The 20,293-nt window shown below is 39.2% G+C and overlaps 1 protein-coding gene across 1 annotated transcript in view; it reads right to left on the bottom strand.

Moving 5' to 3' along the window:
* Window positions 1–9,790: 9,790 nt before the first annotated feature.
* Window positions 9,791–20,293, bottom strand: part of KLHL5 (kelch like family member 5) — a 62,145-nt gene continuing 51,642 nt past the window's right edge. The window contains exons 10-12 of the mRNA XM_047798358.1: window positions 17,278–17,490; window positions 14,856–15,027; window positions 9,791–11,042 (exon numbers count right to left, since the gene is read on the bottom strand). Coding sequence (XP_047654314.1) covers window positions 10,986–11,042; window positions 14,856–15,027; window positions 17,278–17,490 — 442 coding nt within the window. The 3' untranslated portion in view covers window positions 9,791–10,985. The remainder of the gene's footprint in view (window positions 11,043–14,855; window positions 15,028–17,277; window positions 17,491–20,293) is intronic.

Genomic DNA, 20,293 nt, shown 5'->3' with positions numbered 1-20,293 from the left:
TAAAATTTTAAGATATAGCTTAAATTCAGAGTTGCTTACCATTTCCTACAAAAGCAGTGGATTCCTCAAGTCATGGGATTTCCCACCTGGGGTCCTCCATGTCGATGCTGTGAAATTTGGGAGGCAAGAGGCATTAAACCAAACATGATAGTCAAACTGCTTTCTGTGCCTTGAGTAATAAAGTCCTTTTTCTTTGATGCGGAAGTTTTGTGTTTTCTGCCAGCATCCACAAAATAGTAACAGGCTAACTTACTAGCTTGCAAACAGGACAGAATCGAATCCCAGACCTTAATAACCAGCCAATCCTTCGTGAGTCCAAACCCCCAGTAAAGCACATAATTCTTGACATCATACCTTCCCTGTTCAAATTGTTGTATGCGTTCTGTCTCCTGATTGGACCCCTATTAATACATCATAGCTAAAGAATCATCTTCCTCAAGAATTTTGAAGCATTTGTCACTCTTAAATTAGACTAAAGTTTTCATGATGGATTTATGACTTTCTAATAATGGCTCATCTTCTTATCTCCATCCATGACTGCTCTACTCAGCATCCCTGCTCTTTACTATATCGAGGCAACAATCCTTCTCTGTACCCAGGACATTAAATATGTCATTCTCCCTAAAATGTCCTTTTTGTGTCCTCTCACCACTTAGTAAGGGTCTGTGTGTGTGTTTGTGGGTGTGTATGCACTCATGCACATAATAGGCAGAACCATCCAGGCTGTTCCTACTTTATTAAAAGGAAAAACTTAAAATGTAGCACAGATGTGTTGAGGGCACTATCACAATGTGACCTTGACATCAAATATGTGTCATCCTATTCGATCAAGACTGTTAGAACTCACCTCCATGTGACAATCTTGCACAGGTTTGTTTCTTTTTACACGCCCTATGGTCATATACATCTGGTTGGTTTTTAAATCTGGCTCTGTTATTTACTGGCTAGTGTCTATATCCTTAAGTATGAATAATCATATCTACTTCATAGGGCTATTTCAAAAATTAAATGTATAATATACATATGAAGTGCTTAGCATGCAGTATCTGCCACATAATCAAGCTCACTCAAACTCCCTGTATTTCAGTAAGCAATGACCTTAGGTAACCTATCAATTGATATTTTGTAGGTTTTACAATATTCTGAAATGCTCAAACATTATATAATACAAATATATTAATGGCAGTCAATGCAGTGAGCAATACACAAGACTAGATAGAATTAGAGAAGAAACATCTTTCATCATTTTGAATAATTACAGAATTGCTTAGTTTAATGAAATTCACAAATTTTAGTTTCAGGTGGTTTTTTTTTTTTTTTTTGGCCATGCCTGCAGTGTATAGAAGTTCCAAGACCAGGGATTGACCCCTCAGCACAGCAGCAACCCAAGCTGCTGCAGTGACAACGCCAAATCCTTAACCTGCTGAGCCAACAGGGAATTGCCACAAATTTTAGCATTGTTGATGCTGATAGGAATGAGAGAAATGTTTTATTGAAATGTATAGAGAGGGCATTTTCCTCATGTCATTTCTCTAAAATTAATTTCCTAGGTACTTATTATTCTGTTTAAATAGGTTTCAGAAAAAAGGTCTTCCTCAACTGGTAGAAACTGCCAGGGAATATATCTGGGTCTGGAATTTTCTTTGTGGGAAGATTTTCTCTCAATGATTATGACTATTCAGATTTTCTCTTTCTTCCATAATGTCAGTCTGGGCTACATATAGCTTTACAGGGGAGTTGGCTTGCAGTCATCTGTTCTCAGAGATTCGGAGGCACTGTCTTTAACTTTCTTATTTGCTTATGCATTTATTTTCAGTCTCCTGAAAATGGGGAATGAGGTAGGTGTTCCTTTCGCTTGCCATTTCCCTTGAAGCAGTAGCATTTTGGGGTCCCAGCTTTATGTTGGTAGAGTCTGCGACATGTCTTGGATTTAACTTCCCTAGCCCGAGCCCTGGAAGGCCAATAAAGGCAAAGAAAAGCTTCCTGGGTTTGGCAAGTGCCCTCAGGGTAAAAGAACTCACGGCTCTTCTCATTTTTTAAGTCTCTCCTTCTACTTAAATTTTTGCCCTCGTAATTCTTAATATTTTGTCTGTTCCTCAGTGCTTTAAAGAAAGTATATTTTCTTCAAATTTTTGGTTCTTTAAGCACGACGATTCATCTGAAAAATCTACTCAATCATATCCAGAAACCAAAATCTGCTCCGATGTTGACTCTGGTTTGGAAAGCTACCTTTCATGTTAGATCATCACAAATATCTTCCTAAGTAACTTTGTGAAAAATATTTCATTTTCTCTGGAAAAATATTATACGGCCGCATGGAGTTAATATAATTTGGTAAAATTTCATCTGACAGTGAAACCGCTCAATGGTATATTGTTTTAAAATAAATTATCTTGCCCACGCTAATAAAGCTAGCAAAGTATTATCTCACAGTGGTCCTCAGGGAACTTGAGCAGATAAAAATGATTTGCAGTCTCATAATTATGTGAATAAATGGTTCTCAAAGAAGTATGAGAGAGTGATTGAAAAGTTTGCTTCTATGGTGTTGATACTGCCTTAGCGTGTTCTGGCTGCTACTGCAAAATACCGCAGACTGGGGGGCTTACAAATCGCAGAAATTTATTGCTTATGGTTCTGGAGGCTAGAAGTCTGAGATCAGGGTGCCAGGAGGGGTGAGTGAGGGTCTGCTTCCGGTGGCCAACTTTCACTGTGTCCTTGCCTAGCAGAAGGGGCAGGGCCCTTCATGTAGCCTCTTTTATAAGGCACTAATCCCATTTATCAGAGTTTCACCCTCATCACGTCTCAAAGGTCCCTCATCCCTTCCTAAAGGTTCCCACCTACGAATTCCATAACTTTGGGGGGATAGGATTTCAATAGATGAATTCTGGGGGGAACACAAACACCCAGACTACACAGCTAACCCCGAGGACCTTGATTTGAAGAAGTTGCTAAGTCGAGGATACGGTCTGAGAGGAGCGCAAACCACTACTCTGTGAGATCGGCCTACCTAATGCTTTTTGATGTGGCTACACAGAACCATCTGGGTTCTGGCTGGGACTGGTATCCTGAGATGTTGTCTCTGGGGTAGAGGCCAGGCATTTAGGTGGTTTAGAAGTTCTTCAAGTAATCCTAATGTGATGCCGTGGTTAAGAATCACTGGACTGGGTAGTTCAAGCAATGGGGCACTAACGCCTCTAGGAGTCTCAATTCTGTCTTGAGATGGATTAGAAGTGGGATCTTGGGATGGTTATCCCGAGATGTCATGTCTGGTGGGTACCAATGTCAAGACGTGGTCAGATGATACTCAACCCACATTATTGCATGCTGGAGCTGGAAGGACCTAAGCAATTCTTCAGTCCCATCTTCTCAATGACCATTTCTTATGATGATGGATTTATGTAATATGAACTATTATACAATTTGCCTATCACCCAAAAATTGAGTAAAATGTCCAGGACATTTGAAAAACCTGTCGCAATATTGCTGGGAGAATAGACCATGTATATTTCAGCTGTAAGTGGTCCATATCATTATTTAAACAAGGACAGAGGGAAGACCAGGCAGATGGAGTCTATGGCGGCTTGTGTGCAGACTGCACCTCTGACAGGTATTATGACCCGTCTGGAGCTTCTCCATGTTATGTGGAGTCATGTACAGCCAGAAGGATAATTGCCATCCTTCATTTGAGTAAAACAATAAATTAGCTGACATTTCCCTCTATTCCTCGGCATGCATCTGATGCTGCCGTCAGCTCCTCAGGGCTCCTCAATTACTGTGGTGTTCCCACTTTCGTGTTCATGCTTTCCACCCCTCTCCTAATTTTACCCCCACCCCTCCTATGTAAATAAGGAAATCTCATGGTTTTTTGTTTGTTTCAAGATTCAGAATCTGCATTACTGGAAACCTGCATCCCGGTACCTCTGAGGTGACTTACCGCAAAGACCTAGCCTAGCTCATATTTATAGTCAACAAATAATTAGCCTGTTATGTGAACGTCTAACCGTAGACAAAATGCTAAGTGCTGCAGGAGACACACACAAAAAAGTGCCCTTAAGAAACTGACATTCTCAAATCTGACTAGCATCCATGAGGATGCAGGTTCCATCTGTGGCCTCGCTCAGTGGGTTAAGGATCTGGCATTACCGTGAGCTGTGGTGTAGGTCACAGATGTGGCTTGGATCCTGTGTTGCTGTGGCTCTGGTGCAGGCCAGTGGCTACAGCTCCGTTTTGACTCCCAGCCTGGGAACCTCCATGTGCTGCAGGCGAGGCCCTAAAAAGACACAAAGAAAAAAAAGAAAAGAAGAAAATGACACTCTCTCCCCTCCTTTGTGTATGATAATTGTGTAAAATTTAGTCTCCTGACTGTTTTGCTCCATGCCTTACGGATCTGGAAGTTTCTGAGTACATGAATTCTCAGTTGGATTAACTGACTTCCCCAGTCCTCTGTAGCTTTGCTGAGTTTCTGATACAGAATCAGACAGATAAGTAGGTCAGCTTTTAAAACCAAAGTTACTACCCAGCATTTTCTTTCTCTGAAGTTCTCACGCAGCACAGCTATTCTTGTCCCTGACATAGACGGCTCTTGAATGACAGCTTCATGACTCCAACAGCTTGGACAATGACAGCCTTCTCTCCAACCTCATGGCTCCAGCTGCCACTAAGCAGAGACCTCTTTCCTTCCATGAAATTTACTCCACGTCTGTCGCTTTTGAATGGCTCAGTTTATCTTGTGCTTTAGATTTATAAAGATGCATAATTTTAAAGAAAACCATTTAAAAAATTTAGCTGATTGTAATTCTTAATTTCAAGTACAGTGTGTTTACTATTTTTTAAAAGTGACAACAGACTTTTTCTGAGGAGCATTTATTCAGAAAAATAAACAATCTGACTAGTTTTGAAACTAGTCACAGTAACTTTAATACTCTGAGCACATTATCCTCTACAGCATAACCAAATGGTCATTGAGTCATTGTGTACCTTCCTAACCTATATTAGTTTTGTTTTTGTTTTTTGTTTTTAACATCCTGAGGCATATGGAGTTCCTGGACCGGGGATTAGATCCAAGCCACAGTTGTGACCTACACCACAGCTGCACAACACTGGATCCCTAACCCACTGTGCTTGGCCAGGGATCAAACCCGTGTCCTAGAGCTCCAGAGATGCCGCTGACACCATTGCGCCACAGCAGGAACTCCTTATATTAATTAAGGTACAAACATACAAGTAACATTCACTCACTAATATAAAACCATTTTAAAATACCTCAATTGCATTTAATTGTTGTTGTTGTGTTTTTTTTTTTTTTTTTTTTTGGTCCAAAAGAAATATCAACTAATGGAACCAACTTCAGCTTGGGCTGAACTGTTTTCCATAGTGGAAGCACTCCCACCATCAATGAATGAAGGTTCCAGTTTCTCCAAATCCTTTCCAACACTTGCTATTTTTTTGTTTTTAAAATTATAGTCATCCTAGTGGATGCAAAGCGGTACCTCACTGTGGTTTGGATTCACTTTCCTAATAACTAATATGTGGAGCATTTGTCATGGGCTTGTTGGCCATTTGTATATCTTCATTGGAGAAATGTCTCTCCAACTCATTTGCCCATTTTATAATTAGATTGTCTTTTTGTTGTTGAGGGTAAGAGTTCCTTGTGTATTCTGGATATTAGACTTTTATCAGATGTATGATTTGCAAATGTTTTTTCCGGTTTTGTGGGTTGTCTTTTTCACTTTCTTGATAGTATTCTTTGATGCATGGACATTTAGAATTTTGTTAAAGTCCAATTTATCTTTTCTTTCGGTGCTTGTACTTTTGATGTCACACAAGAAACCATTGCCAAATCAAAGGTCATGGAAGATTTATGCCTATGTTTTCTTCTATTCTCATAGTTTTATGATCTTTGATGTACACTGAATTAATATATATATGTTGTAAAGTAAGGGTCCAACTTCATTCTTTTGCACAGGAATATCCAAGATCATTGAAGATTATGTCTCCACTCACCGGCCAAAAAATCAACTGATATAGTATATCGACTATAGTTTATTTCTGGACTTTCTACTTTATATGTTTATCTTTACACCAGTACCACCCTTCTGATTATTGTATCATTGTAATAAATTCTTTTTTTTTTTGGTCTTTTTGCCATTTCTTCAGCCGCTCCCACCGCATATGGAGGTTCCCAGGCTAGGGGTCGAATTGGAGCTGTAGCTGCTGGCCTACACCACAGCCACAGCAACACGGGATCCGAGCCACATCTGCAACCTACACCACAGCTCATGGCAACACCAGATCCTTAACCCACTGAGCAAGGGCAGGGATGGAACCCGCAATCTCATGGTTCCTAGTCGGATTTGTTAACCACTGAGCCACAACAGGAACTCCTCATTGTAATAAATTTTGAAGGAAATGTTAAGTTCTTCAACTTTGTTCTTCTTTTTCAAGATTCTTTTTTTGTGCTCTTTTGGGTCCCTTGCAATTCCATATGATTTTTGGATCAGCTTTTCCATTTCTGCAAAAAAAAAAAAAAAAGCCACTGGGTCTTTGAGGGGGTGGCATTGAATCTGTAAACGAGTTTGTGAGTACTGCCATCTTAACATTGTCTTCCAATCCATGAAAATGAGATGTCTTTCCATATATAGAGAGATCTAGGTCTTTAATTTCTTTCAGCAATGTATTGTACTTTGCAGTGTACAAATCTTGCAGCTCCTTGGTTAAATTTATTCCTGAGTATTTTATTCTTTTTTTTAATTTTTGTTTTTTTTTTTTTTTTTTTTTTTTTGCTTTTTAGGGCCAAACCTGTGGCTTATGGAGGTTCCCAGGCTAGGGGTCTAATTGAAGCTGTGGCCACCAGCATATGCCACAGCCATAGCAATGTGGGATCCGAGCCACGTCTGCAACCTACACCATAGCTCACGGCAACACCGGATCCTTAACCCACTGAGCAAGGCCAGGGATCGAGGCTGCAAATTAATGGTTCCTAGTTGGATTCGTTAACCACTGTACCACGACAGGAACTCCTGGGTTTGTGCTTTCTTTGTTGAGAGGTTTTTGATTATTGATTCAATCTCTTTATTTGTTATAGATCTATTTAGATTTTTTATTTCCTCTCGAGTCAGTTTTGGTAATTTGAGTATTTCTAGGAATTTGTCCATTTCATCTAGGTTAACTTTTTTGTTGGCAATAAAGTTTTTTTTTGTTGTTGTGTTGTTGTCTTTTAGGGCCTCACCCAGATCTGAGCCACACCTGTGACCCACAGCCCACAGCAATGCTGGATCCTTAATCCACTGTGTCAGCCAAGGAATTGAACCATCCATCCTCATGGATGCTAGTTGGATTCATTTCTACTGAGCCATGATGGGAACTCCAGTAAAGTTTATTTATTTATTTATTTATTTTTGTCTTTTTGCTATTTCTTGGGCCGCTCCCGCAGCATATGGAGGTTCCCAGGCTAGGGGTCCAATCGGAGCTGTAGCCACCAGCCTACACCAGAGCCACAGCAACGCGGGATCCGAGCCGAGTCTGCCATCTACACCACAGCTCACGGCAACGCCGGATCATTAACCCACTGAGCAAGGGCAGGGATGGAACCCGCAACCTCATGGTTCCTAGTCGGATTCGTTAACCACTGCGCCACGACAGGAACTCCAGTAAAGTTTATTTTTGATGAATAAATTTGTTTATAGTTCAGTCATCCAAAATACCATGCACTTTATCTAGTATCTATAAAACTTAAAATGTGTGCTTTTCTTTTTAATTTTTTGGCCTCACCTCACCCACAGCATGCAGAAGTTCTGGGCCAGGGATCAAATCCGTGCCACAAGCAGTAACTGGATCCACAGCAGTGACAATGCCAGATCCTTAACCCGCTGAGCCAGCAGGGAACTCCAAAAGGTATGTTTTTTTGGCAACTACTTTTCGAAAGCAAAATGTATATAAAATTCCATAAAAGATTTCAACAACATTTCCTCCCCAAAATTTCCAATAAGATTGTGACTGATACATTTTACTTCTAAAAAGCATAAACTTTCTTCACTTTTCTTTTTATTAAAATGAGTTCTCACATAAAATGAAATTTCTTTTTTCTACCTAGAAACAGGAGAAATAAAAGAATGGCCTCCTCAGTGAGATTGCCTGCATTCGAATCCCTGCTCTGCCATGTACTTGCTATAGATAATCTTGGTGCCTTGGTTTCCTCATATGTAAAAAGAGGAATAAATCAGAGGTCCCTGGTGGCCTAGTGGTTAAAGGATCCAGTGCTGTCATTGCTATGCCTTGGGTTACTGCTGTGATGTGGCTTTGATCCCTGGCCCGGGAACTTCTGCATGCCATGGGCATGTCCAAAAAAAAAGAGGAATAATAATATCACTTACCTCATAAGGCTGTTGTGACGATTAAGTGCATTAACACATGCAAAAAAAAAACAACATTGTTCATAATAAGCATTCCATAATTATTAGCAAGTATGATTTTTCATAAGTGGTTGTTGACTGGGGTTAAAATAAAGAGCAGCTAGACATCTCAATGGACAAGCTAACAGTAAAAGTCAAGGGAACAACACTGGAGGCTGCATACAAGGAAGAGCCACATTTTCCTCTAGATTTACAAGATCCAACGTTAAGAGAGGAATAAATGTTCTGGCAAATGCCGTCACTAGAAGAGAAATGATTTTCTTCACGAGTATCCAGGAGAGCAGAGCCTACTGACTGCAAAACTGCATCAGAGAGGCCCTCTAGTGGCGGAGAAAATGAAAGCGACTGTTCTAATGACTCCCATAAAGGAAAGGAAGCTCCTCAGACAAGAGAGCCAGTTTCCTTACCTAAGATGAATTTGGCTCCATTGTGGGCACAGAGCGTGGCTGATGAGTGTTCAAAGGAATGATCATAAGTAGAAGTACCTTCCTTTCAAGTCACAGGGCTAAGCCTACAAGAAGGGATGTGTACTCACACGTTTCTGCTTTGGAAATTTTTCTTTTGTTTCTTATAGCTTTTCCTCTCCTTCTCTCCTTTACCCTAAATACAGAAATACACTCTACAGCTGACCCCTCCTTGTCAGGAAAATAACTGACTCCATATCCACACTATGACGAATAGATGAAATATTGATGTATTTGTCACTGTCATTGTTATTTTCTTAGCAGGGTATTTATTTAGGGAATAGAAGGACTAAGTTTCTTGGTTTCAAAAGCAGAAACACTTCATGAGCATTCAAAATCAGTTCAAAATAATTTTTTTGGGGGGGGGGCCATGCCCATAGTTCCCAGGCCAGGGACTGAACCTGCACCACAGCAGTGACTCGAGCCACAGCAGTGACAACAACACAAGGTCCTTAATCTGCTGAGCCACCAGCAACTCCAAATTTGTTTTTAATTTTTTTTGTCTTTTGTCTTTTTAGGGCCGCACCTGCAGCATATGGAGGTTTCCAGGCTGGGGGTCTAATCGGAGCTGTAGCCACCAGCCTACACCACAGCTCACGGCAACACCGGATCCTTAACCCACTGAGTGAGGCCAGGGATCGAACCCGCAACCTCATGGTTCCTAGTCGGATTCGTCTCTGCTGTGCCACGGCGGGAACGCATTTTTAATTTTTAAAGGAAGCAACTAAAACAAAGTCTTCCCTGTTATAAAATGTAAAAACACATTAATCACAATATAGTATTTTAAAAGATGGGATTTAGTTTATACTTATTTTATATTAAGATATAAATCAATGACCTATATCTTAGAGGATTCATCATAAAATGTTACTGCCCAGTGCATTTTTGCAAACAATAAATAATTCACTGAGAGAATTAACATTCACATGTGTAATTAGAGTTTACAAATGTACAAAACTTTGGGTAATAAACACTTTAAACTTATTTTTTTAAACATTCTATAAGCCCATCCCCCCCCAAACTGTTTGATTACAAAGAAACACAAAGTATTACTCACAATGGCAAAGATAAGAAACGAGGCAGAGGAAGCAAATACAGACTTGAGAAATATAATATTCAAACAGTTCTGTCAATATCAAAAGACAAAAATCAAGACTTTTTAATAATATAAAAGCAAACATATAATTAAATACTAATTAGGTAAAAGAATATTAGAGGTTATATAACATTTATTTTCCCCATATAAGTTTGCATATCTTAAATTTAATGCAAAACACCATGGTTCAAGTCCAACCTAAGAACATCATAACATGGCGTTCTTGGTAAATCTAGATGGAATGAATATTTGAATAGATCCCAAAGATCATATCAAGTTTTTATTTGGTCATTGTTTTCACTCTTTAATGGTTTTCTTTATTCATTGGACTAAGCCAATGTGAGAAATAAAATCCATAACCAAAACCAATTTAATACAGCTATTTCTGAAAAAAACCTAATGCATAGTCTTTAGTATGTCATTAAAATAGTGGCTGTGGTTAAACAAATGGATGAAAATGACTGCGAGTCACATACGATAAAGTTACAAAACAAAATGTTAGAAGTTTTATCTAGTATATCTGCACTGTAATAAAAGAAATTTGAATAACATGAGTACAATGCGCTTGATGATTAAGAAATGAAATTCCCAGTTAACACTGGGTTGTGATTAGGAGTGCTGCATTTGTCCACACAGTTTATATCAGGAGCATATGTTCATAATCCATCAGCTGCAGTTTTTTTTTTTTTTTTTTTTTCCCCTCATCCAGAGCATTTGAAAGTTCCTGGGCCACAGATCCCATCCAAGCCACAGTTGTGGCAATGCCAGATCCTTAACCCATCATGCCACAGCAGGAACTCCTGCAGTTTTAATTTACTAAGAAATGAAAGTATTTCATCCTGGTTCATCTGCTCTTTCCTCCCTTGTTTTAAAGTCTTCACTTAGAGATCAGGCACTTTGTGCCCAGGAATGTGGCGGTGCACATCTCCTAAATATGTATCCACAGATAGTAGAATAATTATACTAATTTCATAAAGGAAGAGGATATCTTCATTTAGAAAACAAAGCACTGAGTTATAATTTTACAGTCACCACGCAAGCCCCAGCTCTTCCTAGACACAGTGGAGCAACCTAAAAAAAAAAAAAAATGTATTGGGTTTATAGGTAAAAACATTGATAATACCAAACCACTTGGTGAAATGTTGAAATAGTCCGTACCTGTTGGCAAAGAGCTGCTGCCAGAACCCTGCTGCCCTGGCCTATTGCTCGCCTGTTCCTAAACAAGAACCCCCTCCTGATGCTAAAGCTTCATAGACTAAACTGTTTTGGGGATATGATTGTGCAGTATTTACTCCTCTTTAAGGATTTTTTTTTTTTCCTTTTCTAGGGCTGCTCCTGCGGCATATGGAGGTTCCCAGGCTAGGGGTTGAATAGGAGCTATAGTCACCAGCCTGTGCCAGAGCCACAGCAACACGGGATCCGAGCCGTGTCTGCAACCCACACCACAGATCACAGCAATGCCGGATCCTTAACCCACTGAGCAAGGCCAGGGACCGAACCCGCAACCTCATGGTTCCTAGTCGGATTCGTTAACCACTGAGCCATGAAGGGAACTCCAAGGATTATTTTTAAACATAGCTCAGGGATTATACTAAATGAAACACAAAGGCCAAAATGATGGACAACATGGATGAGAGGAAATGCTTAAAGTTACTTTGGGACTAATACTGAGAAAATACACAGATATTATCCAGAGAGGCTGTGCAAGAGAAGTGCCCTCTCAGAGAGAGTACACGAGATACACCGCGTGCCTGGGGTCTCCTTCCTCTGAAGGAAGCACTAACTTCACATCTACTGATGACCTTCTCTGCATGGCTGAAGCATCTAAGCCCATTCAACCACTTTTTAGCAGAGTGAATACAGAGTAAACACGACCCACCCAAGAGTAGAATGGATGGTATTTATTATCCTAATCCGAATAGTTGGATTAGGAGTTACCAACTATTATGAATAAAATAAGTCACAAGGATATGTTGTACAAAACAGGGAATATAGCCAATGTTTCATAATAACTATAAATGGCATATATAAACTTTACAATTGTGAATCACTATATTGTATACCTGTAACTTATAATATTATACCTCAAATATACTTCAATAAAACATTAAAAAAAATAGTAATGAGAGATGGCATGTAAACCAAAGAGCTATGTGGTCACAGATTATTACTTCTGATACAGAATAATTCAGCAAAAGTATTAATTATCTGTAATAGCAAGTCTGAAATACTGGCCAATAGATTTCCTTATAATTGGCCCAAGGGCTTAAATAAAATACATCTCATAAAAAGAGACTTCTCTTTTTGGGTTCCTTGGTTATCATTCTCAACTACTGCCATGATGGTAGATAATCACCTAATTTCTAATGAAATCCTGTAGCTCTAACTCAAGCCCTCAAATTGTGCCTACTCCCCTTCACCAAGTGATCTCACTTACTTAAGAAACAAGATCAAGGTCATACAACCGAAGTCTCTTTTTCTATCCTTATCTTCATTTAAAAAGCCTCTGTATCTTCCTATACTCATAGTCTCACCTTTTCCTCCAGTCGCGGAGGAAAAGGATCTTTCCTCCAGTCTGGGGAGGACCTGTCTTTGCTTCCAATTTTGCTTCTTGCCCTTCAATGTTGCTTTCTTCTTCTAGCATCTGGAATCACTTTCAACTCTCTTATCTTCATCTCTATTATGAAAAAGACCCTAGGCTCAAGTTCCAACTCCACTATTTATTGCCATGTGACCTTGGGTCAGCTATCTAACCTCCCTGTCTCAGGCTTCTCATCCAATATAATGGGGAAAGAACAGTACTTACCTTAGAGGATTCCTAAGTCCTTTAATGCAGTGCTTAGAACAGAGCCAGGTACAGAAGATGTACTCAGTAAGTGTTAACTAACTTTATTTCATCATCATTTTATTTGGCCTTGGACTCGCCCATGACATGTGGAAGCTCCCAGGCCAGGGACTGAACCCATGCCGGAGCATCAACCTGAGTTGCAGCAGTGACAACACTGGATCCTTAACCTGCTGAGCCAACAGGGAATGGCTTCTACATTTCCTTTTATTCTTTTTTTTTTTGTCTTTTTGTCTTTTCTTGGGCCACACCCAAGGCATATGGAGGTTCCCAGGCTAGGGGTCTAATCGGAGCTGTAACTGCCGGCCTATGCCATAGCCACAGCAACGCAGGATCCAAGCTGCGTCTGCGACCTACACCGCCGCTCATGGCAATTCCGGATCCTTGACCCACTGAGCAACCTCAGGGTTCCCAGTCAGATTCGTTAACCACTGTGCCACGATGGGAACTCCTCTTGTCTTTATTTTTTATACTGTATGGTGGCTTCTGCTTCTATCACATTCTCAAAGATCCTGACAACTTCATGAATGGCAAATCTTCATCATTCTTCCTTATACTGTTGAAATCCTCTCTTCTTTCTTTCTTTCATTTTTTTTTTTATGGCGACACCCATAGCATGTGGAAGTTCCAAAGCCAGGGACCGAATCTGAGCTGCAGCTGTGACCTGTGCCACAGCTGTGGCAATGTCAGATCCTTAACCCACTGAGCAAGGCCAGGGGTCAAGCCCACATCCTCAGAGACCATATTGGGTCCTTAACCCACTGAGCCACAAAAGCAACTCCTTGAGTGCCTTTTATGTACCAGATATTGAACTGAACATAAAATTCTGTGCCAAAGGCACGAATTTCTGATTCTGTCCTGGATGATGATGGAAACAAAGATCTCAAAAGTACCAGGCCCCTCCCAGAAAAAGACAAAGACGGAGTTTTTTTTTCTGTTAGTAAGCTTCCAGGTCAAGTTTCTTACTTGTTAATATAACTTAGGACTGCCGTCTTTATTAGGGTATAACCAGACATTTGATCTGCTCCCAAACATCAGTGGCTTGAGTATTTAAAAATTATTGCTCATGTTTAGATAAGTGGTTCAATTTTTGTCTCTTCTTTTATTTGGCCATGGTGTGCAGCAAGCAGCTTGATGTGGGATCTCAGTTCCTGCAGTGGTGGAAGCAGTGCGACCTAACCACTAGACCACCAGGGAACTCCTGGTTCAATTTTTTCTATCTTTGTTTCTTGTTTTCCACAATCTCCCTTCCATTTATTACAGCCCTCTTGTGGTCCTATCACCTCTAGCAAGGCCAGAATATCTCATCAAACCTCAGCAAGCAAGTGATGGCAGATAAATTTAATACTACTACTAATAAAAACAACCAACAAATAAAAAATTCTTTTTTTTTTTTTTGGCTTTTTAGCACCACACCTGTGGTATATGGAAGTTCCCAGGCTAAGGGTTGAAACAGAGCTGCAGCTGCCGGCCACAGCCACAGCCACAGCCACACCAGATCTGAGCTGCGTCTGAGACCTACACCACAGCTCACGGCAACAACGAATCCTTAATTTGCTGTGTGAGGCCAGGGATCAAACCCAAACCTCGTGGTTCCTAGTCGGATTAGTTTCCGCTGTGCTACGACAGGAACTCCAAATAAAAAATTCTGAGTATTAACTTACACTTCAAAGGTAATTTGGGAGTTAAATTTAATCATTCCCTCATTTTTTAAATGGAAGTATAGCTGATTTACAATATTGTGTTAGATTCTGATGTATAGTGATTCAAATATATATATATGTATTTCTTCATATTCTTTTCCATTATGATTTATTATTGAATATCGTTGCCTGTGCTCTATAGTAAGACCTTGTTGTTTATCTATTTTATATTTAGTAGCTTATTCACTTGTTTTCTTATATTTAATTAAGAGATGACTTTCTTATGCTTACACTATAAATTCTGATATTGGACATAATTGAGACGATCTCTTTTACCAAAAGAATCTTTTCAACAAAAACAAAGTGGGTGTAATAATGAAAAAAGAAATGCCATACCTGGGTCCACTCATTTGTCTGGGGATCATAGGCCTCCACTGTATTAAGATAAGTCTGTCCATCATATCCTCCAACTGCATATAATTTATCACCAAGTAAACAGACCCCCACGGCATCTCTGCTGATGCTCATAGATGCCACTGCTGTCCACATATCTGTTTTGGGATCATACCTGAAAAAAAAATTTTAGAACTGGAGGTGACCTTGTTCTCGTAATATTTTACCTAAAAGTAACTTCACCCTTTAATCCTATCTTATGTGTTATTATCTACTGTAAAATTACATTTGAAGATATTTTAGAGAAAAATAACAATATCTTCCTGAAAACTTTTAACTTACATATGGTAAGAGTTATTTTGCAGATGCATAACACTTAAACTAGCCAAAAGAGCTAATGTAAATTTTTTTAAAGGTCATTTTTTACCTTTTCTTTTTTGGCCATGCTGTGGCATGTGGAAGTTCCTAGGCTAGGCATTGAACCCACACCACAGCAGGGACCTGGGCTACTGCAGTGACAACTCAGGATCCTTAACTGACTGTGTCACAAGGGAACTCCCCAATATAAATGTTTAAAATTACTTTAAGGTGTTATGTATTTATTTGTTTTTTAGCCACACATGTGGAAGTTCCCTGGCTATTGCCTACTGAAAATTTGAGGAAATCAACACACAAGGCTCTATGTAAGATGACTTACAGCCTCAATCATTGTTAACTGTCCACTTTTGGAACTTCCTATTCCTATCATGAACTATGTTAACCAGAACTGCCCCAAATTATCTAAGAGCAGATATATCATAGTAAGATGACCTATATTGCTTCTAATACTTCTTGTATCAATGAACATTTTTTTCACTGAATTCAGTCCTATAGCAGGCCTTCATTTATGGGGCAAAGTGTATAAAGACTTTCATATTCCTTTCCTGGATTATACCATGTAACAAGCATAGTCTAAATTATTTTCTCCCCGATACGAGGGAAATGTAGGTGTAACTATCCTAATTTCTCAAGAACACCAACTAAATCTGCTTATTATTTCACAGAAAGCACTTGTGAGCAACAGAACTTCGTTTTATCTTTCATCCTTCTTCTAGTTGTTTATAATTTATTAAGTAATACATACATATATTCAATTAAGCTCCCATTGCTCTTTAAAATCCAAAATCCTTACTAAGGGCTCAAGACACTACAGGGTCTGCCCCGACCTCCCCCTTGCCCCCAACTCCTCCTTTCCTGCCACTCTCTCCATCACTCTTTGTTCTCCAGTGAGAGTGGCCACCTTCCAGGTTTCAGAATGAAACATGCCTTTCTGCTTGGAGCGTTCATACACACTCCTATTGACTTTACTTCTAAATCCCTTCATTTCTCTCCATTCCACTGAACAAAGGGGATGGGAGCCTGTCCAGAGCTTTCACTGATGTCAGGCTCTTTACCTGGTCCCATATTTGAGTGTCAAACAAGGATGACTTGTTTAAACTTTTAAGCCTTACTAGACCTTTATTTTTTTCTTCTTTTTTTTGGTTTTGTTTTTTTAGGGCCGCACACACAGCACATGGAAGTTTGCAGGCTAGTGGTCAAAGGGGAGCTACAGCTGCCGCCTACAACACAGCCATAGCAATACGGCATCCTGAACTCACAGAGGGAGGCAAGGGATTGAACCTGCATCCTCATGGATCCTAGTTGGATTCATTTCTGCTGCGCCACCATGGGAACTCCTAGCCTTTTATTTTCTTTTATTATTTCATGTTACTTCATTTTATATCAAAATATGTCAGAAATGTCCCACTTCTTTTCACTTCCTTTTCATTTCCTATTTCACATCCCCTAATTCATTCTCAAACTCCTTTTCTTATTAGGTTCCCTGCCTAGTACAAAATAGGTACACGATAAATGTTTGTCATGTGACATGATTAATAAATTATGTAATCAATTCTTTTTTTTTTTTTTCTCCTGTCTTTTTGTCATTTTCTTGAGCCTCTTCTGTGGCATATGGAGGTTCCCTGGCTAGGGGTCCAGTTGGAGCTGTAGCCACCGGCCTACACCACAGCCACAGCAATGAAGGATCCCAGCTGCATCTGCAACTTACACCACAGCTCACGGCAACACCGGATCCTTAACCCACTGAGCGAGGCCAGGGATCGAACCTGCAACCTCATGGTTCCTAGTCGGATTCCTTAAACACTGAGCCATGACGGGAACTCCCGTAATCAATTCTAAGGTGAAGTCTGAGAGGCAAATATGGGTAGGCTGTTGGAGACAGAGGAAGAGATGGCCTGAGCAGACAACGCAGTGTTTACGGAGCTCCTCTGGAATCACCTTGCACGTGATGGATGCCAAATAAAGAGGATGCTATCAGATTCATGCAGAAGTTATCAGAAGCTTAGGTTTGTTCTCTTGCTCCTATTTGTCATTCACAGGAAATTACCTCTCCACGCAGTCTGAGAGTCTGGAGGTCAAGTTGGACGCGGGCGCATCATGCCCTCCGATGGCATAGAGCAATCCATTCCACGTGGTGACTCCTACGCCGCCTCTCCTTTTAGACATTTGTGCACAGAGTGTCCATTTATTAGTATGAGGATCAAAACATTCTACTGACTTGAGACAAGAACTTCCATCACGACCACCGACTGCATAAAGTCTGTAAAAAGAACAAGCAGAATGATAAATAAAAGACAGTGCTATTATTATGCATAAGGCAGAGGTTATTCTGATGGTATTTCATTGAATTTGAGATACATCAATTACAAGAAACACTGACTATGTATATATCATATATATGTATCATACACATATATATGTTATGTATCATATATCATTCTGTGCACATATAAAAAAGAAAGCATAAACTCATATGAAAGCAATGATAATTTTTTCACAGCTGCCATCTGCTAGATAAGTTATCATTAATTGTGAAATGCATGGCCATGTAAGAGATGTTTAAGTGTGTCTTATTTTATTTTAAAAAATTTTTTGGGCTGCACCCATGGCAAAAGGGATGGAACCCGTGTCACAGCAGTGACCAAGGCCACAGCAGTGACAACACTGGATCCTTAACCTGCCAGGCTACCAGGGAACTCCTAAAGTGTGTCTTGGAATAGATAAAATGAAGTGTATAAATATACCATGACATTTACCCCAGCAAAAAATGGGCAGAAGATCTAAACAGACAATTTTCCAAAGAAGACATACAGGTGGCCAGAAAACACATGAAAAGATGTTCAACATCACTAATTATTAGAGAAATACAAATCAAAACCACTATGAGGTACGACCTTACACCAATCAGAATGGCTGTCATCAAAACAATAAATGCTGGAGAGGGTGTGGAGAAAGGTAACCCTATTACACTGTTGGTGGGAATGTAAATTGGTGCAACCACTGTGGAAAACAGGAGGGAGATTCCTCAGAAAGCTAAAAATAGAAAAAATGCATATATAAAGAAATAAAAAAGAAAAAGAAAGAATTATCGTTTGATCTAGCAATCCCACTCCTAGGCATCTATCCAGAGAAAACCATGACTTGAAAATATTCCTGTCCCCCAATGTTCACTGTGGTACTATATACAATAGCCAAGACACAGAAACAATCTAAATGTCTATCGACAGAGGAGTGGATAAAGAAGATGTGGTACATATACACAATGGAATATTACTCAGCCATTAAAAGGAAAGAAATAACAGCATTTGCTGCAACATGGATGGACTTACAAATTATCATGCTAAGTGAAGTCAGTCAGCCAATGAGACACCCACATCAAATGCTATCACTGACATGTGGAATCTTAAAAAAGGACACAATAAACTTCTTTGCAGGACAGATACTGACTCACAGACTTTGAAAAACTTCTGGTTTCCAAATGAGATAGGTTGGGGGGGTGGGAGGATGGGCTTGGGGTTTGGGATGGAAATGTTGTAAAATTGGGTTGTGATGATCCTTGTATGACTATAAATGTAATAAAATTCATTATGTAATTAAAAAAAGAAAAAAGAAAAAAATATACATCATGATATTTCTTGAATAGCTAAGATAGGATTTGGTGATAAATGAAGGAAACTAACATTCTTCTGAGCATCTACCACAGGTGAGGCACTTGACATGTATTGATTTAGTCTTTAGAATGATGTTCTGGCAAACCATCTGCAACCGTGTTTCAGGGGAAGAAACTGGGGCTCATGGAGATTAAGTGTCTTTCAGATGGTCACCCAGTAAGAAGCAGAACAAGGACAATGGTTGTATTTTTGAACAGTTGTACAGTCAATAATCAACAGTCATTTGGGATGTAATTGTAAGAGTGAAATATGGGAATAAAATAAGATTGAAATATACTGATCCACTAGGCAATGTTTAGGACATTAACATACCATATTTATATTAAAGTCCTAAACGTCGCCTAGTAAACCAATTTAAATTCATTATCAATTGATACAGGGCACTAATTTAAAAGTCTTTTCACCCTGAACATAAAATATATGTAAAGTATTTAAAATATTTGAATATTTGAGTATTGTTTATTAAGCACAAAACATCTTATATTTACTATTCACTTGAGAAGCTCTCTGTAGCTATTTTTTTCTAAAAGATTTTTTAAAAAGAATAATAAATTCAGTTCACTGCTTGTATAAAAGCTCACACATTTTGAATGTATGGATGCCTTAGTTAATGTTTAGCTATTTTTTTCATTCTCAAGAAATAATATTTGAACTATACCAAATTTCTGCCCATTAAAATTCTAAGTATTTAGGAGTCCCCATTGCCGTGCAGAGGAAACAATCTGACTGGTAACTATGAGGTTGTGGGTTCGATCCCTGGCCTCACTCAGTGGGTTAAGGATCTGGCATTGCTGTGAGCTGTGGTGTAGGTCACAGACTCGGCTCAGATCCTTCATTGCTGTGGCTGTGGCTGTGGCTGGCAGCTGTAGGTCCAATTATAGACTCCTAGCCTGGGAACCTCCATATGCCTTGGGTGCGGCCCTAAAAAGCAAAAAAAAAAAAAAAAAATTCTCAGTATTTATATTTGGTACATACACATACTTAAAAGACAGATTTCATAATTTTAATTCATAATTTAAAGTACCTATGCCACTCAAAATGATTCTTAAATAATAAGATGACCATACCTTAAATAGCAAAATATGCATCAGGAAGCATTGTAAAATAATTTAAAATAACTAAAAGTGCAGTTAATCTAGGCTTTTCATTTTATAGATTAAGTCAGTTTAGGCACAGAGAAATGACTTGTTCCAAATCACAAAGGACTAGTAGAGAGATGATACATAATTAATTTTTTCAATCAACTGCATATTTTAAAAAATAACATAATTTCTATTTTTTCCAGATGCTGTATATGTAACCAAAAATGCAAACTAGCAAAATATTTTAAAACATTACTAGTTATTTTAGAGCAAGTTTACAAATACACTGGTTGATGGATTAAAACATCCA

Source organism: Phacochoerus africanus, chromosome 10 (genome assembly GCF_016906955.1).
Source record: "Phacochoerus africanus isolate WHEZ1 chromosome 10, ROS_Pafr_v1, whole genome shotgun sequence".
NCBI classification, from domain to species: domain Eukaryota; kingdom Metazoa; phylum Chordata; class Mammalia; order Artiodactyla; family Suidae; genus Phacochoerus; species Phacochoerus africanus.
The sequence above is the reverse complement of the archived record's forward strand: the minus strand, read 5'-3'. Positions and strand labels throughout refer to the sequence as shown.